This window comes from Henningerozyma blattae, chromosome 6 (assembly GCF_000315915.1).
Source record: "Henningerozyma blattae CBS 6284 chromosome 6, complete genome".
Lineage (NCBI taxonomy): Eukaryota > Fungi > Ascomycota > Saccharomycetes > Saccharomycetales > Saccharomycetaceae > Henningerozyma > Henningerozyma blattae.
The window spans coordinates 959979-979546 of record NC_020190.1 but is presented as its reverse complement, the minus strand read 5'-3'; the positions used below and the strand labels follow the sequence as shown (position 1 = coordinate 979546).

Genomic DNA, 19568 nt, shown 5'->3' with positions numbered 1-19568 from the left:
AGTCATCTTTAATATATTTAACTATACAACTCCTAGCAAATAATAAACTAACTTATCTGCGGTAGCTACCCCCAATGATGCCCCTTAATAATAAGTAGCCCTACATGCAAAAAAAATAAAGATACCTCTCCAATGTCTTAATAAATATGTATCTTGTAATGTCTTTTAACACAAAAGGAAATCATGGCCTAAAACTTGGATCGCTTTTGTATTATCTCTCTCTCTATCTATCTATAACTTACACGATACTATTAATCAACTGCTTGTGTCAATTCTTATCTTTTATATATATCATCTAACCCTAATACTAATCAATCTTGGTGTCTTACGCAACTACAGACCCTTCTGCTACTTTATCTTTTTAAAAGATAGCAGCATCCCATCACTCCTAGATCCTCCCTCCCTTCAACGTCATGTAAATAGTAATCCGACTCTTGCCTGGTAATTATTTCTATTATGAAATTGAACTACAAGGGAAAGCCTTTGGTAGAGAATTGAGGATCATTCATGCTTTTTATACATCTGAATTTTTGAGAGATGGGCAAGATACTGTGTGCGTGTGCGTGTGCGTGTGTGTGTGGGGGGGGGGGGGTTTCACAGAAAATAGGTATTATTTACACATGGCTCGATAACGGGAGGACTTTCTATAGTTCTTTATTGCTCTTTAAAGAGCTATTTACTATTCAAGAGGTTTCCATGGGGTAGCTATGGAATTAATCTCCAATTTGTTGTACTGGTATTAACATAAGCCGAAGTCTTATGTTCAATGGTAGTTTATAAGTTTTGGATGGCGTATGTTGTGCATATCATGGGGGGCCTTAATGGGTTCATGTATTTGTAGTCCGAAAATTTGATAAAGTAATTGGGCCCATAAAGTAAAACATCAAAAAACACCTTTGTTATTATATTGCTTTTATAACCTACTCTCCAATATTGCTGTTAATAATATTAAACTTACAGCAATCTACAAGACATTGAATATGAATCACATAAAAAAACGAAGCTTCTAGTTGAATGTTTGCCAATAACTTATTTGGATGCTTTATATTAGCCATAAAACATCCCTATTAATGTCTACTCCTACCATTCCCGGTATGTTTATAAACAGTCTATTTAAAGTAATCCTAAGAAGCTGCCGTCGATCTTTGAAAAGTATAAATAGGACTAGCTTCTCAATTATTACCCATAATTTATAGTTCCTTTTGTAATAGTCTAAGAAAAAGACAAGCATTTTTTGTAAGTTCGAACTCGCCTAACTTTTGGTTAAAGTTAAAATTTGTTGGAGTTAAAAATTCCGTTTCGTTTGTTATTATTTTGTATCTATACCTAAATTGGTTTACAATATCAACAATGTTGTATTCTAATAATTAGTAACGTGCCAACCAAGACACGTAACTCATGTTCTGAGGTCTAACCTCAAAAACAACCTGTCCAAAACATATAGACACGTTGTACAATAGGCATGATGCTATTATACTAGCACAACTTGTATCTAAACTTGTTCAATTCCTATTGATGTCTAACCCTTGTCTATAGTTCAATATATTCTGTATAATTCTATTTCCATCTACACTTTTCAATAATACCACGACAGAAAATCTTGTAGATATCCTGTAGCCATAGGCTAAGAATGTTATAGAAGAAGATTTTGAGGCTATAGGAAATCTAGTTTTGAGGTTAGTCTAGAAACTAGATATAATGCCAACTTCAAAAGATTGGTAAAAACAAGTATATAAAGGTCTAGTATTTCATACTAGATCCAAACTTATTTTACGGGGATTCAAGAGAGCTAAACATTGTTATACAATGTTTAAGATGTAAAGACGATTACTTTATTTAGACATATATAGTAAATACTATAACTAAAATGAATATATTTCTTAAATAGTGTTTTTCGATATGAAAAGAAAAACACATTTTAAACAATCAGTCATGTGATAAGGTATTTTACCACTTAATAGAAAATGATATAATCATACTCCGGCATATTTGTATCCTGTAGCTATTATATATATTAAAAGAAAAAGAACAAGTTATTAACTTAGTACAAGTGGCATTCCAACTTTAGCGTAAGTTCTAATAACCCAAGTATAGGTTAGGTTTGTGTAAACCCAAAGCCTCATAGTAATATCAGTATTACCCTGAGACGATTACAACAAAAAATATTATATAGTGATCTAGCTAGTATTTTACAGATGACCATAACCCTGATTATACTTATAACTATAACTTACTTATCTTATTCTGTGTAATTCTATATAGATGCCTCATGGGCATCGCTTTATATACAAGCGAGTTTACGCGTCGCAACATGTTGACGCGGACGTCTCTGATTTAGTTAGGGCTTGTAAGTTCCTAACCCTTGACACAGTGTACTGAAAGTATCACTATGTCACAAAAAATTGTTGTAGAGGAGATCGACTTTATACTCATCTACAAGTTGCTAATTAGAAACTATAATTACCAAAACCAAACTTAACAATCTTATTAACTTAACACCAGTTAATCCTTCGAACTTACAAATATAATTGTTGTTCTTCTTAAACTAAATAACTATATAAAAGAACTATAAAGTTATGTCTTAAGTCTGAAAAGCTGGCCTTTAAATACTTTTCAAAGGTCAACGCCAGCTTTCCCATTTTGCTTTAATTGGTATGTTTATAAACTTACTTACAAGGGTAGGAGTGCACAGTTTGAGTAATGTTGGCTAACTAATAAAGATTATGTATCGAACAGATATTCACGGGGATGCCACTAGCAGCTGCCCAGTGTTATGTATAGTTTCTAATTAGCAACTTGTAGATGAGTATAAAGTCAATCTCGTCTACAACAAAAAAAGGAAACATATGGGCGTGTGGCGTAGTTGGTAGCGCGCTCCCTTAGCATGGGAGAGGTCTTCGGTTCGACTCCGGACTCGTCCAATTATATTTTTAACCGATGTAACAATTTTTGTGGTTCCAATCTATGTATCTTGTAAATTCATCCTCCTTCTTCTATTGCAGCAAATCGGAATTCTAACTATATTATACTTGGTATAAAGGCTCTATTTATCTAACAATGTATGGTAATTAAGATTTTAATATTTTTCTCTAGACTTAGAAATTTTAAGCATTGCTACTCCCAATAGTATAACTTTTTGGCTGCTAGTTTAATACCAACTGTTTATTAAACTATACAACTATATACCTGAGCCTATGTAAGTTAAATATTATTATTATTACGTTTCGATTTGTTCACTCTACACTTACATCTTTTGTATTTCGTCCTTTTTGTTTTCTAGTTCTTACTTCTTTGTTCTACCTTAACCTTCTAGTTTATTCCTTTTAGCTTTAGATTCTTAAATAGAATTTATGTTCATGATTCACTTACTAGTTAATCTACATGTTCATTACGTTATCAGGTGATCCTGATTTATACACGTGACTAACGTAGCTCACACTACGTGCCAACCGATTTGCTGAATATCACGTGATCATGTTCTTCCTTTTATAGATTTTATCTTTCACACTAATAGTAATGGGTATAATAGAAAGTATTAATATCTAAAACTATGATCTAAGCTGTAACAAGGTATATATGTAAAACAAAGAAACTATTGCTTTTAGATTAAAGTTCATTGTTGAATCACCGAAGCAAGCAAGAAATTTTATACACTTAAAAGAAGATACAAAAAAGTGGTGATGAATTGGTTCTTTTCAAATATGTACCAATTATTTGGATATAATAAATAATTCAATTATCAAATTAGTAAAATTTATTGTCCTACTAGAAAAACAGTTTTTGTGTTTCATTGTATCTTTTAGCTTATATTTTTCGAGATAATCCTATTAAATTACAATTTATTATACGTGCAAAGAGGGAAAGAAAATAACAACATACAAAATGATAAAACCGTAAGAGAAAAAAATGTAACATACCTTGCTATTTTCTGTGTATAATGGTGGACTTTAATTTGCTAGCTTTTCTTTAAATTTTCAGGTTAGTAATACATATATATCTATAGAAAATAACCTTATTTAGGATCAACAGGGTTATTTTTCTTAATTTTCTGCGAAACTCATTACGATTTTGAAAAATGCCCTAATATGGAGTAGATATATATTAAAGACGTGAGTGGGTTCTTATACAGTATTTGAAGAAGCAGCTGGACCATTTTTATGCTCAATCAATCATTATAAACATATAAAAAGATAAAAAAAATGAATACAACTGAAGATGCTAATCAGAGTTTCACCAATAACTTAACTAATTCACTTAATGCACCTAAATCTAAAGTACCTTTAATAGGCCTATTTTTAAGCCAATTTGATATGAAAAAAGGTAATACGATCTTATGGAGCCAGAAAACAGAAGATCCAGCTGGCAAGAACCTTGATCTAAATGGGGTTGAATTTAAATCTCTCCCTTCTGGTATTCATGAAGTTGCAAAAGATGTTATACTTTTTACAATACCTAAACCCTCGAATAATGAAACTTTAGACAGATATTACGGGGTTGCCTGTTTTCAGCAAAATGGACAACAAATTTCAGCCAATACAACTGATTCACATATTGCTAGAGATAAAGTCAAAATGTACTCGATAGGTGCTATTGTGAACTCAACACCTTTAACAGATGATTCTGAGTTTACAATTCAAAATCTCAATATTCAAATGTCTAGCCAATATGTTAGCGCACATACCTATTCAAAGGATTTAGATACTATTCTATCCAATTGGATTAATAAGGGAGATTTTAATGATTTTTCTATGCTTGAGAAATTTTTTGTTGCCAATAATGGTAAAGACTTAGTAGAAGAATCCAATAAGAACTTAAATTCAAGTATCAATAACTCAAATATGTTACATGAACTTCCCTCTAACGATCATATGATCACTTTATTACCATATTGGATTCGAAATCTTGGTCCATTACTATTACCAATATGGAAAGCATGTGTAGCAAGAAAGAGAATACTCATCGTCAACTCTCCAGGTAGATCATTTGAATATTGTAATTCCTTGGCATATTGTTTATCCATCTTATCAGCATATCCATCTAACTATTCTAATAAAAAATTATCATCTTTCATTGAACTTTTATATACTGTAGGTGTTTCAGATATGGATTATTTACAACAGTATAAAAACGCTGGATACATCGCATGTACAAGTGATGAAGTATTAGTAACTAGAGATTATCTATACGATTTGGTTCTTATGATCAATAGTTTGAATGCCTCACCAATTTTATTAACAAACAAGGGTACACCATTTAAATCTACATGGCATGACGTTAACGTTTACAAATTAATTATGCAGAATTATTTAGCGGAAGACATCTCAGATAAAGAGGAAAAAAGAATATGTACTTTATCAGAAGGTAAAACATGGTTACAATTCATTATAGATAACGCCTACTGGATTACTACTGCAGGCTACGTAAAACCAGCATATGAAGTTTATAATAATCCCTTGATTAATCCATTATATGATCCAGAGAGATCTTCATCCTTTGAACAAAGTGAGTATTTATCAGAAAAAATCATGGCTGAAAAAATAACGGAATATTTTCAAAACAGAGTGAATACAATTTATAATAAGCTTGCTTATATAATTGACGATAATTTCGACGTCGAGGAGCCTCAAAGCGTTGTTAGCATCCCATCTTCCGTTTTGACCGATCTTGATTTGGATTGCTTTAGCTCTCAAGATTATCGTTTTTTAGAGTTTATGTGTAATAAATGGTTCGACAAAGTTACAAAAGTGAAATACATCGAATGCTGTGGGGTAACTTGTTGATATTAGAATTTTTTTTTAAATTGATTTGTTTTTTTTATAGTTTTTAGTGACGCGTTTTGGCGTTTTAGATATTTATCCGAGAATGATTTTGTGAGGCAGCATCAAATCTGGCATCTTATTTTTTTTTATTTTTGTAAATATTTAAGATCCATCAACCCAAATTTACTCCACTACGTCACAACCCAGATCTTATCTGAACTATCTTAACAACTTATTGAAATATATATATATACATATACCCACATACAATTATAAACTAATAATATGTCTCAATTTCAGCTGCCACCAACGCCAAAGCGTTACAATGGTAGATCTAGAAGTACTGGTAGTGATCATTTTAACAATGCAGATATTTATTCAGAAAACAGAACCCCGATTAGATCAGGCGTAGATAATTATGGGTATGTTCCTCCTAAAGTTAAGATGACCTCTGAGAAATTTAATGAATTGCTAGAAGATAATCGCAAACTATTTGATATTGTTAGAAGGAAAAATAACGATATCAAATATTTGCAGGATGAATTACAGAAATGTGATACTCTTGTAAAAATTATGCAACAAAAGTTAAAAAAATATAAAACTCTTTATACAGAGGAAAAAAATCGAGTAGTTGATTTAGAGAAAATTATAAATACTGAAAATACAAAGAAGAAAAATATAGATCATAGTAGTAGTATAGAGTCTTCGACTGATGAAGGCCCATCTTTCGAAATTGCCAATGATTTTATACAAATTCCTAAAAAGCAAAACAATGTTCAAACAAATGATAATACTTCCAATGATTTAAAAGCTTCAAATAGAGAAATGATAATAGAATTGAAAGATATGGTTAATCAACTTCATAGAGCAATATTAGACGAGAAAAAAATAGAACCTAAAAGACATGTTAGTAATGATACTGCATCTTCTTCAAGTAATAACATATTCAATAGCATAAGGTCTGATAATATACCTAATAACATCGACACAAATAAAATGATGACTCAAAACCCTACAGAAGAAGATATAATAACAAAAGAAAGTGAGGAATTGATTGCCTTAGAGAAACAAGTCAATTCTTTATGTCGAAAGCTTAAGATTAGAGATGCAAATGATGCTAGAAGAAGAAGTTTACATCAACAAATTCGTACTTTAAGCGATACTTTATATAGACGAAATGAATCACCTCAATCAATTGATGAGGCTCCAAAAAATAATCTCAACGATATAAATGGAATTGAACTTTCCAAGAGTAATCCAAAATCTAATATTAGCTCTTTAAATCTTTCAAATAACTCATCACAAAATTTTGATCTTCATTCTTCTCCATTATCAAGCCAATCTCATTTCCATACTTCCAATCCTAATTTAACACCCGACATTCCTGATTTTAGTACTCCAAGAATCTAGAATTAGTAAACATTTTACTGAACTCTATGAACTTTGAGAAACTTTCGGTAAACAATCATTAACGTTACATATATCAATATATAGCTACATATAATTATTCATGAGTATTTTTTTTTTTTTTTTCTATTTTTTTTTTTCGTATTTTTTAATTTTAATAATGTACAATTGAACCTTAATCTGCCAAAAATAAACTAAGATATAAATGCTTTAAATCAATCAAATGTAATTTTTTTACCTTTAAACTTTGTATTTTGAAGTTTTTCTGCAGCCAATTTTTTGGCTACCCAAGAAGGATGATTTTCCATAGCATTTGTCTTTGCCACAGGTTTCTTTTCCCTTTTTGAATTGCCAATTGAATTCAAAAACTCTTTTCTTTCTTCCTGTTCTTTTCTATAAGCTTCATCTTCTGCAGCTCTAGCGGCTCTTTTGGCCACTCTAGCTTCATATTCCAATTGTCTTTGTTGTCTTTCTTCATATTGTTTTTTCAATTCTCTTTGAATATGTTTAGCTTCTTTACCATACTTTTGTTCCCAAATTTTTCTTCTTGCACGTTGACCACGTCTATTTTTTTTAACAGGTTCAATTGATATTTGTTTTTTAGCTAATTTATCTTCCACCAAATCAATATCCTCTTCATCATCATCACCACTATAATAACCTCCCATTAATTCTGGTAATTGAATTTTTTGTTTCTTAGCTTTTGGAAGTTTAATTGAATCATCATCGTTCGAACTTGAATCAACATTATCGTTCGAACTTGAATCAACATTATTCTTAGATTTCAAATTCTTTTCAGTTATATTTGAATTATCTTCAATTGTATCTTCATCAGATGTAACCTCATTATAATTGACATTTTCATCTATTATACTTGAATCGGATTCTTCATCATCTGATGCTGCTAGTAACCCATCATATTGCTCAATTAATTCCTCTTCAGTTAATTGACGCTTTGTAGAAGTGGAGGTTTGTGATTTCGATTTAATTTTATCATCATTAGTAGTATTATCGTCATCTAATTTATTCTTTTTAATATCTTTATTAATATTTAAAAAGACATCTAACCCTGAATTAAAATTGGATAATAAATCTTTTAATTTTTTAGAATTCATCATTGTACTAATGATTTGATCTGATTTTTCCACTGTTAAGACTACATCTTTCCATATCTTACTTGGATTAAATTTATTAGTTTTATCGTTATAAAAAGTCCAATATTCATGATTGTGGAACCAAAGCTCTACAGGATCCTTTATATCTGAAATTTTTGTTTGATCAATATCATGATGTTTTTTCAAAGCTTCTTCAAATTTCGATATAGATAATTTAATAATTTTTGATTTAATAATCATTTGAACAAAATTTTGCAACGTGAAAATTTTTTCGATGGATTTCAAGACGTTGATATTTTTATAGGTTTCATTATGAAGATTTGCATTTAATTGTTTGAAAATCAAATTGTTTAAAATTTTTTCCAAATGATGAATTTTTTTATTGAATATTTCGAATTTTAAATCGATAATCTTTTGCGATAATTGAGTAGCGTTTAATTGTGATAGGATGGTTTCCACTTTTTTAGAAGTCTTCTTGCCTTTTGCATTGTAGAATTTAGTTGTTGAATTATATCTTGGTTTGAAAGTGGAGATGTTACCTGTCAGATATTTATATTGATATTCTAGATTATCCAATTTAAATAACAAATTATCCTTTGCCATTGTGGATTTTCCGTTGTTTTTTTTTTTTTGGATGCAAAAGGTAATTGAAGAAACTAGGTTAATTTAGAGTTTGATGTTTATATATTCTGAGCTTTCGATGAGCTTTCGATGAGCTTTCGATGAGATTTCAATGAGCAAGTACTTTTTATTAAAATTTTCAAGAGTTGAAAAATGTACGGGTGTAGAGCCAAACAAGATAAACACACCAGAGTATATATAAAAATAATAGCAAGAGTTTTATTCTACAAGTATCAGACTGACATGCAAATCGTTATATTTTTTTGAATCTCGTATCATTATGTATTCAAAAATTCGGTAGTCATCATTTAAAGAAAAAGAAGCAAGAGTAAAATATATAATTAATGAGTCCTATGAAACTTGCTTGATCTCAAACAAAGTTGAAAAATTCCATTTTTTGATCAGTACCACGCCCTGTCACAGGCAAAATATCATCAAAGCATCTCAATAAACAGGTAGAGATGCGCAGTTGACCGTCGTGAAATGTGGAAGATCATCATAAACAAAAAATAGTAATTTTATTTCCATAATTTTTTTTTCATAGTCTACTAATGCTCAGACATAAAAAAATCGTATCCGTCATGAATAATCGGACATATGCTTGTCTTTTGATTTTTTCGTTTCATCTTTGCATACCCCGACAAAACAACACAGATAGTATTTACTAATAATATCTGGTGATTTAATTACGTTTCATTCGAAGAAATTGAAGATCAGAAAGGCATGAATGGTAAATTTTTAAAAAATTTGTCTCTTCATTAATTCAGACTCGTCATCTATTTTCGGTATCATCATATCAATTTCTTCATAGTAAAAAAAAAAATGAAAAATAAAAAAATCACATTTCTCGAATGAATCAGTAGCGTAGGTTTTCTAGGCCTACTAAAAAGCATTGTCACTCATGTGCAAATAATAAATAAAATATCAGTGCCCAGTGCTGTTGCTCGTCACTTTCAATCGAGGCTGTTTGTCAAAACACCTGTTTTGAACAATGTTTCTAGATAGAAAATATTTTTAAAATCAGCAAAGTGCAAAAACGTATCAACATATATTCGTTCAGCCAGTAATTCCAGCTTTTGTTTTTGTTAGATCATCATATAAAAATAAATTCTTTCATAGTCATTGGCATCACCACTGCACAATATGCATCGCATATACCTTTGATACTCCTGTATCGAAAGAAAAGTATATATCAAATAAATATATATAAGTATGGAACCTCAGTGCTTTCGCATGATCGGTGTTCTAATCATTTAGATTCAGAAACTCTAGTTTGTATTTTTTATCATGGTCATCAGCGGAAACCATACATATAGACTTTTCTGTGATAATAAAAGGTGTATACTATTCGCATGCAATATGTGTGCGGGGCGTGGTTTTAGTTTATTATATTTTTTTGTTTCTTTTTTATGGATTGTTAGGTTTTGTGGATGAAGAGAAATGTTTTTGTGGAATGAAATCAGTCCCCTTTTATAGTACTTTACGCCAAAAAAAAAGAAAAAAAAAAAGAAAAAAAAAAAGAAAAAAAAAAAGAAAAAAAAAAGGAAAAAAAAAAAGAAAAAATACTCCGAAAAATTTAAGGGCAAGCAAAGACAAGCGAGCTGGCCTGCAACAAAGCAACGGCCAAGACATACATTATATCTACTTGTATAAGCGAGTATAAACATGAGTAAAAATAAATATGAATATAGAGAGGGTGAGAGTATATGTAAAGAGTAAATAGAGTATAATGAAGGTATATCATACCTGTAAAAAGAACCAATGCAGATGAGAAGAACATATGAGATTAGGGTATTAGGGATGTCGCGGTAAATGTAGATGTAACTGAAAATAAATATGAAAATAAAGATAAAGATAAATATGAATATGAATACGAATAAGAAGATGAAAACAAAACAAATGATTTATGCAGTCTTTGGAGTTTCTACTCTTGTCTGGGCTTGTTGTTCATGGATAATGGGCAAATCTGGCAATAACAATAGCTGTGCAGCCACAGAGGTGCACGAAGAGGACGATGAGGTAGAAGATGGAGTGAGAAGTAGCGAGCCAGTCGTTGTTGTATAATTAGATGGCGCCAGCGCCATGTTTTCTTTTTGTGACGTGCCGATTCAAGTCTCTGTGACAGGAGATCATTACGGACGGCAGAGCCGCGTCTGCTCCGCGGAGCCAGCGAATCCTCGAGGTTGCAAGCACGTGAGTGCGTATGGGAGTGTGCACGTGACGTGCGCGCAGAACACTCGGCGGCTGCGGCGTCACGTGGCCGCGAATTGTAGACGTTGAGCAATTGTTCCTCACGTGCAAATGCTAGAAGTGTGGCCGGGTCTTCTGTGGGTGAAGCTGGGGCAGAGCCACCATGGGAATGTTCTTGTGGTTGCAATTGCTGTGCCTCTGCCTCCATCTGCATCTGCGTGTCCAACTCAGACTGTTCCACCAGCTTAACACCTGCACGTGCCTCTATTTGACGAAGCAACGACGAACAAGTGGGGACTGTCCGGAAAACCCTGCCTCTCTGGACTTTGTCCGGGTGGGCCAACTGACATTGCAAGCAAGCAGGTAGGGCAAAAGAGCGAGGAATAGCCAGCGGGGATGGTAGCGCCATGGCGGACGGTCCACGTGGGAACGAGCCCAAGAGACACTCGAGGTGGCAGAAGTGTGCACACTGTAGCCGCACTGCAGCCCCATCGACGTCGCAGAGGGTGCACTGCTGTGGGGATGGCGTGGGGGGGAGTGTGGGGTGGAGCGTGGGGGTAGGGGCGGAGGCCGAAGCCGAGGCAGAGGCGGAGCCAGAGCCAGCGCCAGAGCCAGAGCCAGAGCCAGAGCCAGAGTAATATGGTGTAAATGGGCCCGGACTAGAGAAGGGCGGAAACGGTAGTGAAGTAAGAGAGGCGTCACGTGGCGGCGAGGACGGCGGAAGCGAAACGACACGGCCACGTGAGGGCGAGGGCGTGGGCGTGGGCGACTCACGTGGTGTGGAGGCTGGCGTGGGCGGGTCACGTGCAGCGGCTTTGGACGCGGATGAGACAAGGCCAGAAGCAACAGACACTGAAGAGGCCGAGGCAAAGGCTGACATAGAAGGTTGGTCCCGTCTAGCCTTGGACTTGGAGCGGCGAGGCTCAGAGGCCCGACGGGGCACACGTGACTGGGGCCCGGACGTGTCACGTGATGAGTCTTTAGCAGCGTCCCGTGACTGGCTCGTGACGAAGACGTCCGGCAGCGAGAGTGCCAGCAGACGGCCCCTAAGACGGCCAGCCAGCGAGACGCCGGAGCTGGCAGAAGAAGAAGAAGCAGGCGCAGGTGCAGGCGGCTGCGACATGGAGGATGAAGGCATTGACAGCGGTTGTGACGTGGGGGTGACGTGGGGGTGACGTGGGGGTGACGTGGGGGCGAAGTGGGGGTGAAGTGGGGGCTATAAAAGCAGAGGGCAGACAGAGGGGACAAGCGGGCGAGAGACGGGTTTCTCTTGTAGAGGGCGGCTGTCGTGTGAGGCGACTCACAGGACACAGCGCTTATATATGGCGTGGCAGGCACGTGGCAGGCACGGCTGAGGTTGCCAGGTGGCTCGGAAAAGAGGTTGCCTTGGACTACTACACTCGAGGTCCAGCAGCGATACTCGCGCTGATGACGTGGCGGCGGGCCAGCCCGGCCAGGCACGGCGCGAGCAATGGCCGTAAAAACGAGGCGGCCAGATACGAGGCGGCCAGAAACGAGGTGGCCAAAAGAGGAAAGTGGAGGACACACGACACATAAAGCAATCGGTGGCGCGAGGGCTTCTCGTGGTGACACAAAAGCAACATGACAAAGCTATTTGCAAAAAAAATATTATTTACTGGCACTGGCACTGGCACTGGCACTGGCCCTACTTACATCTATACACACATTACATAGCTCCCATCTGCCTAGTCACATGCAAACCCTTGCTTGGCGAAATCCCAGGTGTCGTGCTGGATACGTCCTCTCAAGGTTGGAGTCTCGGTGCCCTTGACATACACATCCTCGAACAAGATGGATAGTTTGGGTTCTGGTGGAGCATCGGCTTCAGCAAGAGCCACTTGTTCTTCGACATACTTACGGGCAGCCTTGTCGTAACTCTTGATTTCTTCTTCCGAGGCAATGCCCAGTTCCAATATGTGCATCTTTAGCCCAGCAATTGGATCGTTCTTGGATCTCATGTGCTGGATTTCGTCTCTTGTACGGTATGTGGTACCGGGATCAGACATCGAATGACCCCCGTAACGATACGTTTCGTACTCCAAAACCAATGGACCCTTGCCCGACAAACACCAGTTCTTGGCATATCTCGAGGCTTGGTACACAGCCAAGATATCCATACCATTGACTTTCAACCCAGGGATGTATTGACCACGAGTGAAATAATCGGTGGTGGCTGACGATCTCGAGGCCGCAGTACCCATACCATACTTGTTGTTTTCACAGGCAAAAACCACTGGCAAGTTCCACAACTTGGCCATGTTGTAGGCTTCAAACACCTGACCTTGGTTCGATGCACCGTCACCATACAAGGTAAATGAACATGCGTCTTCGTTCTTGTATTGATGGGCAAATGCTAGCCCGGCACCCAATGGCACTTGGGCACCAACAATACCATTACCACCGTAGAACCCTGAGGCGTAAAGATGCATAGAACCACCTTTACCAAACGACACACCAGCACGTCTGCCCATCAATTCCGACAACACCGATTTCACAGACCCGCCTCTCATAAACGTGAACCCATGACATCTATACGAAGTGATCACCGAATCTCTCTTGGTGATGGAATTCTCGATACCCACAGCAATTGCTTCTTGACCAATTGATAGATGGCAGAACCCTCTAATCTTCTTGGCCTTATACAACGCGTCACATGCCATTTCCATTCTACGGATAATAACCATATCCTTATACATTTGTAACAAGGTCGACTTCGTTGTTTTGAAACTCAACTCAGGAACCTCCATATTATACCCTTCAAACGAAGTCTCGGGTAATTGGATCTCAACAGCATCTACTGCATCGCCAACGTCTTCCGCATTGTTAGTTTTGCTCTTGTTCTTGGCTGCTGTGGCCATACCACGGGCATGCATCAACGAGCGTAGACTTGTTTGACAAGTCAATCTTTTCGATAACATCTTGGATCAATCAACTATTATCGTTCTTTTTGTTTTTGTTTTTGGTTTTTTCTAAAAAACTTATTATATGTTTATAGATTAATAACTATCTTTCCTTGAGTATAATTATTTTTTCTATTTTGTTTTGATCTATTCAAATCCTCTTGTTTCCCATCGATCCTTGTAAATCATACCTTTCGTTGTCCCTTTGTATCCTTTAAATCCCATCCGGTCATGCCGTAGAACAAATTCCGTATCGGACACCGATATATAAGTTCGAAACTGTGTCAGGGTAATCGTGTTGTGCCAAGTGCAAAGTATTATTGAAATATATATAAACTAAAAAATAACTATCAAAAAATCAAACACTCAAACTTTTATCATCATTATCAACTGGCTCATTCTTGGGTTGCGTGTCAATAAATTCAACTCTCGTCACTTCTTGGCCTTGCTCTTGCCCTTGGCCTTGCTCTTGCCCTTGCCCTTGCTCTCGCCCAAGAGTCTCCGGATTATAATACCTCCATAATCTTGGCGGCTCCACATTTGGTAGCAATTCAAATATACAATACATGATCCCAGTTAAAAAAACAATCATGGATCCAAACCATTTGAAAAAATCTCCAAAACTAATCATAAAACTTAGCATGATATACAAGATACCTCTACCGATAAATGAATAATAAAACGACCCTATTTTATGCAATTTGCGTATTGGTTTGAATTCTAAAATCACTACAGGTAAACATAATATAAATGCATACCCTCCTAATAATGCTGCATTGATTTCATTTAAAAAAATATATGCAGCTTGATGGATAGAAGATGATATTACAATACCACCAATCATCAAATTGATCATTTTAAAGATAGGTTCACTATACCTAAACATGATTATATTTTATATTTTGTGCTTTGTACTTTGTGCTTTGTCTTTTACACGACAAGATTATACATATCGATTTACATACGTTTATATTCATTCACAAACTAGCCAATCAATTGACATATTTATTATATTATATAAACCAAAAAAAATATTAAAATTAAACCTTTTTCATTCCCCTGTTTATTTATCAAATATATATATATATAAGGAGAAATGGTTTTTTAGGTACTCGCTAGGGTTGCTTTAGGTCTCGTGTGGGGCAAACCCTACCCCTTTGGTTCAAAGGTAATTTGAAATATTCCAATTAGGAAAATAAGGAATTAAAATAAACTTGAAATTGAAATTGAAATAGAACAAGACTAAATGAACACTTTGTTCGAAATAAAATCACAATTGCAAATAGACAAGTTATTGAAGAATAGATAATATATATGATTATATAGATATGAGCATAAATATGAGATTAAAAAAAAAATAATATAAAAAATCACAAAAGAAAAAAAAAATTAGATAAAATAGGAATAATAATAAACATAACAAACATAATTTTTATTCAATCAAACTTTCACAATGCAAATAGTCTTGGTATGGAATTTTTAGATTATTATTTTTTTTTTTTTATTTTTTTTGAGGGGTCTTTCTTTAAATATATAATAAATGTGTATGTATATAATTAAATCAAATTCGTATTCGTTAAAATATAAAGAAGTGAAAAAAAATAAATAAAAGGGAAAAAAATTTCTTCAAAAAAAAAAACAAAAAAAAAACAACTAAAAATCATTGAAATTTATAATAATGAAACATAAAGAGTAGTGATATTTTTTTTCTTATTTTTTCTTATTTTTTATTTTTTTATCTTTTGCTTTCTTTCTTTCCGTTCTTTATTATTATTATTATTATTATTATTATTATAGTTTTTAAAAAAAAAAATTAATATTTTTTTTTTATTTTCGTTTTACTTTATTTTTTTTTTTATAGTTTTTTTTCTTTTTACGTTGATTCTCCTATATTTTTGTTTTATCAAATGAATTATTTTGGAGGTTCTTGTTCTTCAGTAGAAGGTTGTTGAGCTTCTTGTTGTGGTTGTTGTGGTTGTTGATGATGCTCATCTTGACCCATTTCCGACATGTCCGAAGTCCATAGAGTTAAGTTATCTCTTAATAATTGCATGATCAAAGTAGAATCTTTGTAAGATTCTTCAGATAAAGTATCTAATTCAGCAATAGCATCATCAAAGGCTTGTTTGGCCAAATGACAAGCTTTGTCTGGAGAGTTTTGGATTTCATAGTAGAAAACAGAGAAATTCAAAGCTAAACCTAAACGGATTGGATGAGTTGGTGGTAATTCAGTAGTAGCGATTTCAGAAGCAGTTTGATAAGCCTCAAGAGAGGAAACAGTGGCTTTTTCCTTGACTTCACCATTGGAGAATTCAGCCAAATAACGGTGGTAATCACCTTTCATCTTATAATAAAAGACCTTGGATTCACCAGTGCTGGCAACTGGAATCAAATGTTTGTCCAATACACTCAAAATATCATCAGAAATATTGGTCAATTCAGCTTCAATCTTATTACGGTAAGTCTTGATCAATTGGATTTGATGTTCAGAGTTATCCTTGGATTCTTCTTTTTGTTCAATAGAAGAAACAATTCTCCAAGAAGCTCTTCTAGCACCAATGACATTCTTGTAAGCCACAGATAACAAGTTACGTTCTTCAACAGACAATTCTTGACCAGAAGAAGCAGCATTCTTCATGTTTTCGACCATCTCTTCATAACGTTCAGCTTGTTCAGCAAGCTTGGCCAAATAGACGGAATCTTCACGAGTTTGAGACATAATTATTGTATTTTATTTTTTTGAGGGGAGATAGGATAGTTGATTCGAAAGAATGGGGGTTGTAAATGGGGGCAGAGGGAAGTAGTATCAGAATTTAGGGAGTAATTGAAGTAGTTTTGATTTTTTTTTTATCTCTTTCTTTTCTATTTTACTTGGTTTTAATAAAAAAAATTATAATAATAATAAAAATAATAATAATAAAAACAAGAATTAATTCTTCAAAATAAATCAAAAATCAAAAACAAATTTAAAAAAAATAGTATTAACAAATAAACAAAAAAAAAGAGAGATTGTTGTATCTTGTTAAGCGGGGTTATCTTGTGAATCTTGAATTGAGCTTTATGACAAGAAAAAAGTGTATATATAATATAACAAGATGTTTAAAGTTGATATGATTTTGAGTTAAATTTTTGCTTGATTTAGTTTTTTGGTAAGATGTGGAAAAGTTAGAAAAATTGGAATTGAAGCGAAATTTGATTTACTAAAATGATATAGTAGGGAAGGGCGAAAAAAGAAACTAAAATAATTACCGGATGTAAAATATAACATATAACATAAAGAGTGAGCAACAAGTATTTTCGTGTACAAAACATCAAGAAAATGTTGTAAAATCAAGAATCATTTACAATTGTATACGTTTGGGAATTGAAATAATACATTTTATTACTATTTCTAGAAGTCTTGGCTTAGTTAATTTGTCCATAGCAACTGTCGCCGGGTAACGTGGGGGGAAAACAATTTTCAGCTTCCACTAAATCACGTTCCGGCTTCCTGTATTTCCTGATTTGGAAATGGCGTCTGATAAGTCATCTAAGTCACGTGATAAAAGGAAGTTGAGTCATGTGATTATGTTAGGGTTTTCTTAGGGATAGGACCAAATAGGTCTAAAGTTATTTCGTGTTAGGGCTGTCACAAAGGAAGTAAACGGAAATAACCGTAGTGTCAGTAAAAGATGAGATATTTTAACAGACAAGCTTAAATCATGTTTTGATTATCTTAAAAAGAAGAATATATGTATTAAGTTTTAAATTCTGACTCATAATTCTTTTTCTATTTTCTTTGTAAATATATTGATTGGTTAACGAATATGGATTTTTAGGGGGGTTAAATCTTACATACTGTGTTTCTGAATATAATGAAATAAAAAATATTGAGAATACATACATCTTGTAAATACTGTTAAAAGATATATGCCATAAAAAAAAAGACATATTTATAATAGGGTTCAATAGTGATATCAGCAATAAGATGCTCAATTTTTCCAAATCATATTTTGATACTCAAAATTATGATATTTTTAGACCAAATTATACGCAAAAAATGTACAAAAAAAGATTAGAAATTATCGTACTGGTGGGGAGGACTTAGTAGTAGACGTAGGGTGTGGACAAGAAACAGTAATATTCCAAATACTTGGCTATTGAAATATTTTCAAGACTTACCTAGGTAATGATATCTCTCCATTAATGATATCGGTTGCTAATGAGAAAAAAATTTAAATTTAATATCTCTTATGATAAATTTACAATTCTTTATCAGGTTATATGATGATTTCAGTTTCTTAAAAGAATTGAAGAATAAAGAAGAAATTGATATGGTTACCTCTGTAGAATGTATTCATTGGTTTGATTTCCAGAAGTTTTAACAAGCAGCTGCCAAAAACTTGAAGAAAGGTGGTACTTTGGCCATATGGGATTATTATGGTTTTTTTGACACCTGAATATCACAAGATTTTCATGATTTCAAAATATTTTATTGAGAGAAAAGATGACTTGGGACCATATTGGGAACAACCAGGTCATTATTTGTATTGTAATTATTAGTAAGCTTTAAAGTTTAGTGAAACATTATTTGAAAAATATAAAAGAGGCAATTTAATATTCTGAGCAGTACAGAAAAAAATCCAGAGAATGATAAAATATTGTTTCATAAGAGAGCACTGTTTAAGATTTAAAGAATTCTGTTACCGCTTTAAGCACATATAGAGGTTGGAAAGAGATCATCCTAATGAGCTTGAATTGTCTGATTGTTTACCTGATGAGATATTTAAGGAATGAACTTACTGAAGATACTATTTTAAATTTCTATTTTTTTATGTTTTTAAAATTTCAAAACGAAAATAACATTTGTTTATGTGTGAATGAAACTCATGGATATATATGCTATTCTTCCAATAGGAAATAATGACACTGTTAAGTGATAATAAATGTGCGAAGCTTGTCAAAACATATTTAATGAAATCATAATTATCTAGTACATACTCCATTGTCATAAAAAATTAGGTACAAATTGGAATTACTTAAATCGAGAGAAACATTCTCAATTGAAGTCTAGGATTAATGAACACTTTTTGTTCAACAAAAAAACATATAAATAGTCTTCGTCAATTTGTTTAGAGTTTATTTATTTACTATATATTCTATATTTATTGAGTGCATTCAAAGCAGTTGGAGACTATTTACTTATTAAATTACTACAACAGTTAACAATAAACACCATGATACGCTGTACTACCAGTACTACAACCTCTAAGATATAATAGAGACTATTAACAACTTCAAATTGATTAGCTACATACAATTGAATCTTCGGGAAAGAAGTTACAATTTGGTGCTTACGATTAAGCCTCTTTTCAATGTTACCTAGCCATAAGATTAACTTGATAAATAAACACTGTTGTTTAACTATATATATGTATTTCCAAATCTTATTTCTTTCATTCAGAGCTTAAAAGTCAATGTTATATTTTAAATAATGAAATAAGATAATAGCAAAATACTAAATAAGCCTTTTATTACTCCCAAAAATTATAATTTAATATAATTTAATAATTATA

General features: G+C 33.7%; 7 protein-coding genes and 1 non-coding gene across 8 annotated transcripts; 3 read left to right on the top strand and 5 right to left on the bottom strand.

Moving 5' to 3' along the window:
- Positions 1 to 2848: 2848 nt before the first annotated feature.
- Positions 2849 to 2921, top strand: TBLA0Ftrna7A. The gene has a single exon. It is a non-coding gene; the product is annotated as a tRNA-Ala (tRNA).
- A 1278-nt stretch (positions 2922 to 4199) lies between these two features.
- ANR2 (Anr2p) lies at positions 4200 to 5780 on the top strand (the record flags this gene model as incomplete). Its single annotated transcript, XM_004181399.1, has 1 exon — positions 4200 to 5780. The coding sequence occupies one exon, from the start codon at positions 4200 to 4202 to the stop codon at positions 5778 to 5780; it is 1581 nt and encodes a 526-aa protein (XP_004181447.1).
- Positions 5781 to 6044: 264 nt separating this feature from the next.
- Positions 6045 to 7169, top strand: SPC42 (Spc42p; the record flags this gene model as incomplete). Its single annotated transcript, XM_004181398.1, has 1 exon — positions 6045 to 7169. The coding sequence occupies one exon, from the start codon at positions 6045 to 6047 to the stop codon at positions 7167 to 7169; it is 1125 nt and encodes a 374-aa protein (XP_004181446.1).
- A 212-nt stretch (positions 7170 to 7381) lies between these two features.
- BUD22 (Bud22p) lies at positions 7382 to 8884 on the bottom strand (the record flags this gene model as incomplete). The annotated part of the gene is made up of 1 exon (XM_004181397.1): positions 7382 to 8884. The coding sequence occupies one exon, from the start codon at positions 8882 to 8884 to the stop codon at positions 7382 to 7384; it is 1503 nt and encodes a 500-aa protein (XP_004181445.1).
- Positions 8885 to 10826: 1942 nt separating this feature from the next.
- On the bottom strand, positions 10827 to 12230 carry TBLA0F03910 (uncharacterized protein; the record flags this gene model as incomplete). The annotated part of the gene is made up of 1 exon (XM_004181396.1): positions 10827 to 12230. The coding sequence occupies one exon, from the start codon at positions 12228 to 12230 to the stop codon at positions 10827 to 10829; it is 1404 nt and encodes a 467-aa protein (XP_004181444.1).
- A 568-nt stretch (positions 12231 to 12798) lies between these two features.
- PDA1 (pyruvate dehydrogenase (acetyl-transferring) subunit E1 alpha) lies at positions 12799 to 14031 on the bottom strand (the record flags this gene model as incomplete). Its single annotated transcript, XM_004181395.1, has 1 exon — positions 12799 to 14031. One exon carries the CDS (start codon positions 14029 to 14031, stop codon positions 12799 to 12801), a length of 1233 nt encoding a protein of 410 aa, XP_004181443.1.
- Positions 14032 to 14371: 340 nt separating this feature from the next.
- Positions 14372 to 14899, bottom strand: TBLA0F03890 (TVP15 family protein; the record flags this gene model as incomplete). The annotated part of the gene is made up of 1 exon (XM_004181394.1): positions 14372 to 14899. The coding sequence occupies one exon, from the start codon at positions 14897 to 14899 to the stop codon at positions 14372 to 14374; it is 528 nt and encodes a 175-aa protein (XP_004181442.1).
- A 1026-nt stretch (positions 14900 to 15925) lies between these two features.
- On the bottom strand, positions 15926 to 16732 carry TBLA0F03880 (uncharacterized protein; the record flags this gene model as incomplete). Its single annotated transcript, XM_004181393.1, has 1 exon — positions 15926 to 16732. The coding sequence occupies one exon, from the start codon at positions 16730 to 16732 to the stop codon at positions 15926 to 15928; it is 807 nt and encodes a 268-aa protein (XP_004181441.1).
- Positions 16733 to 19568: the final 2836 nt, after the last annotated feature.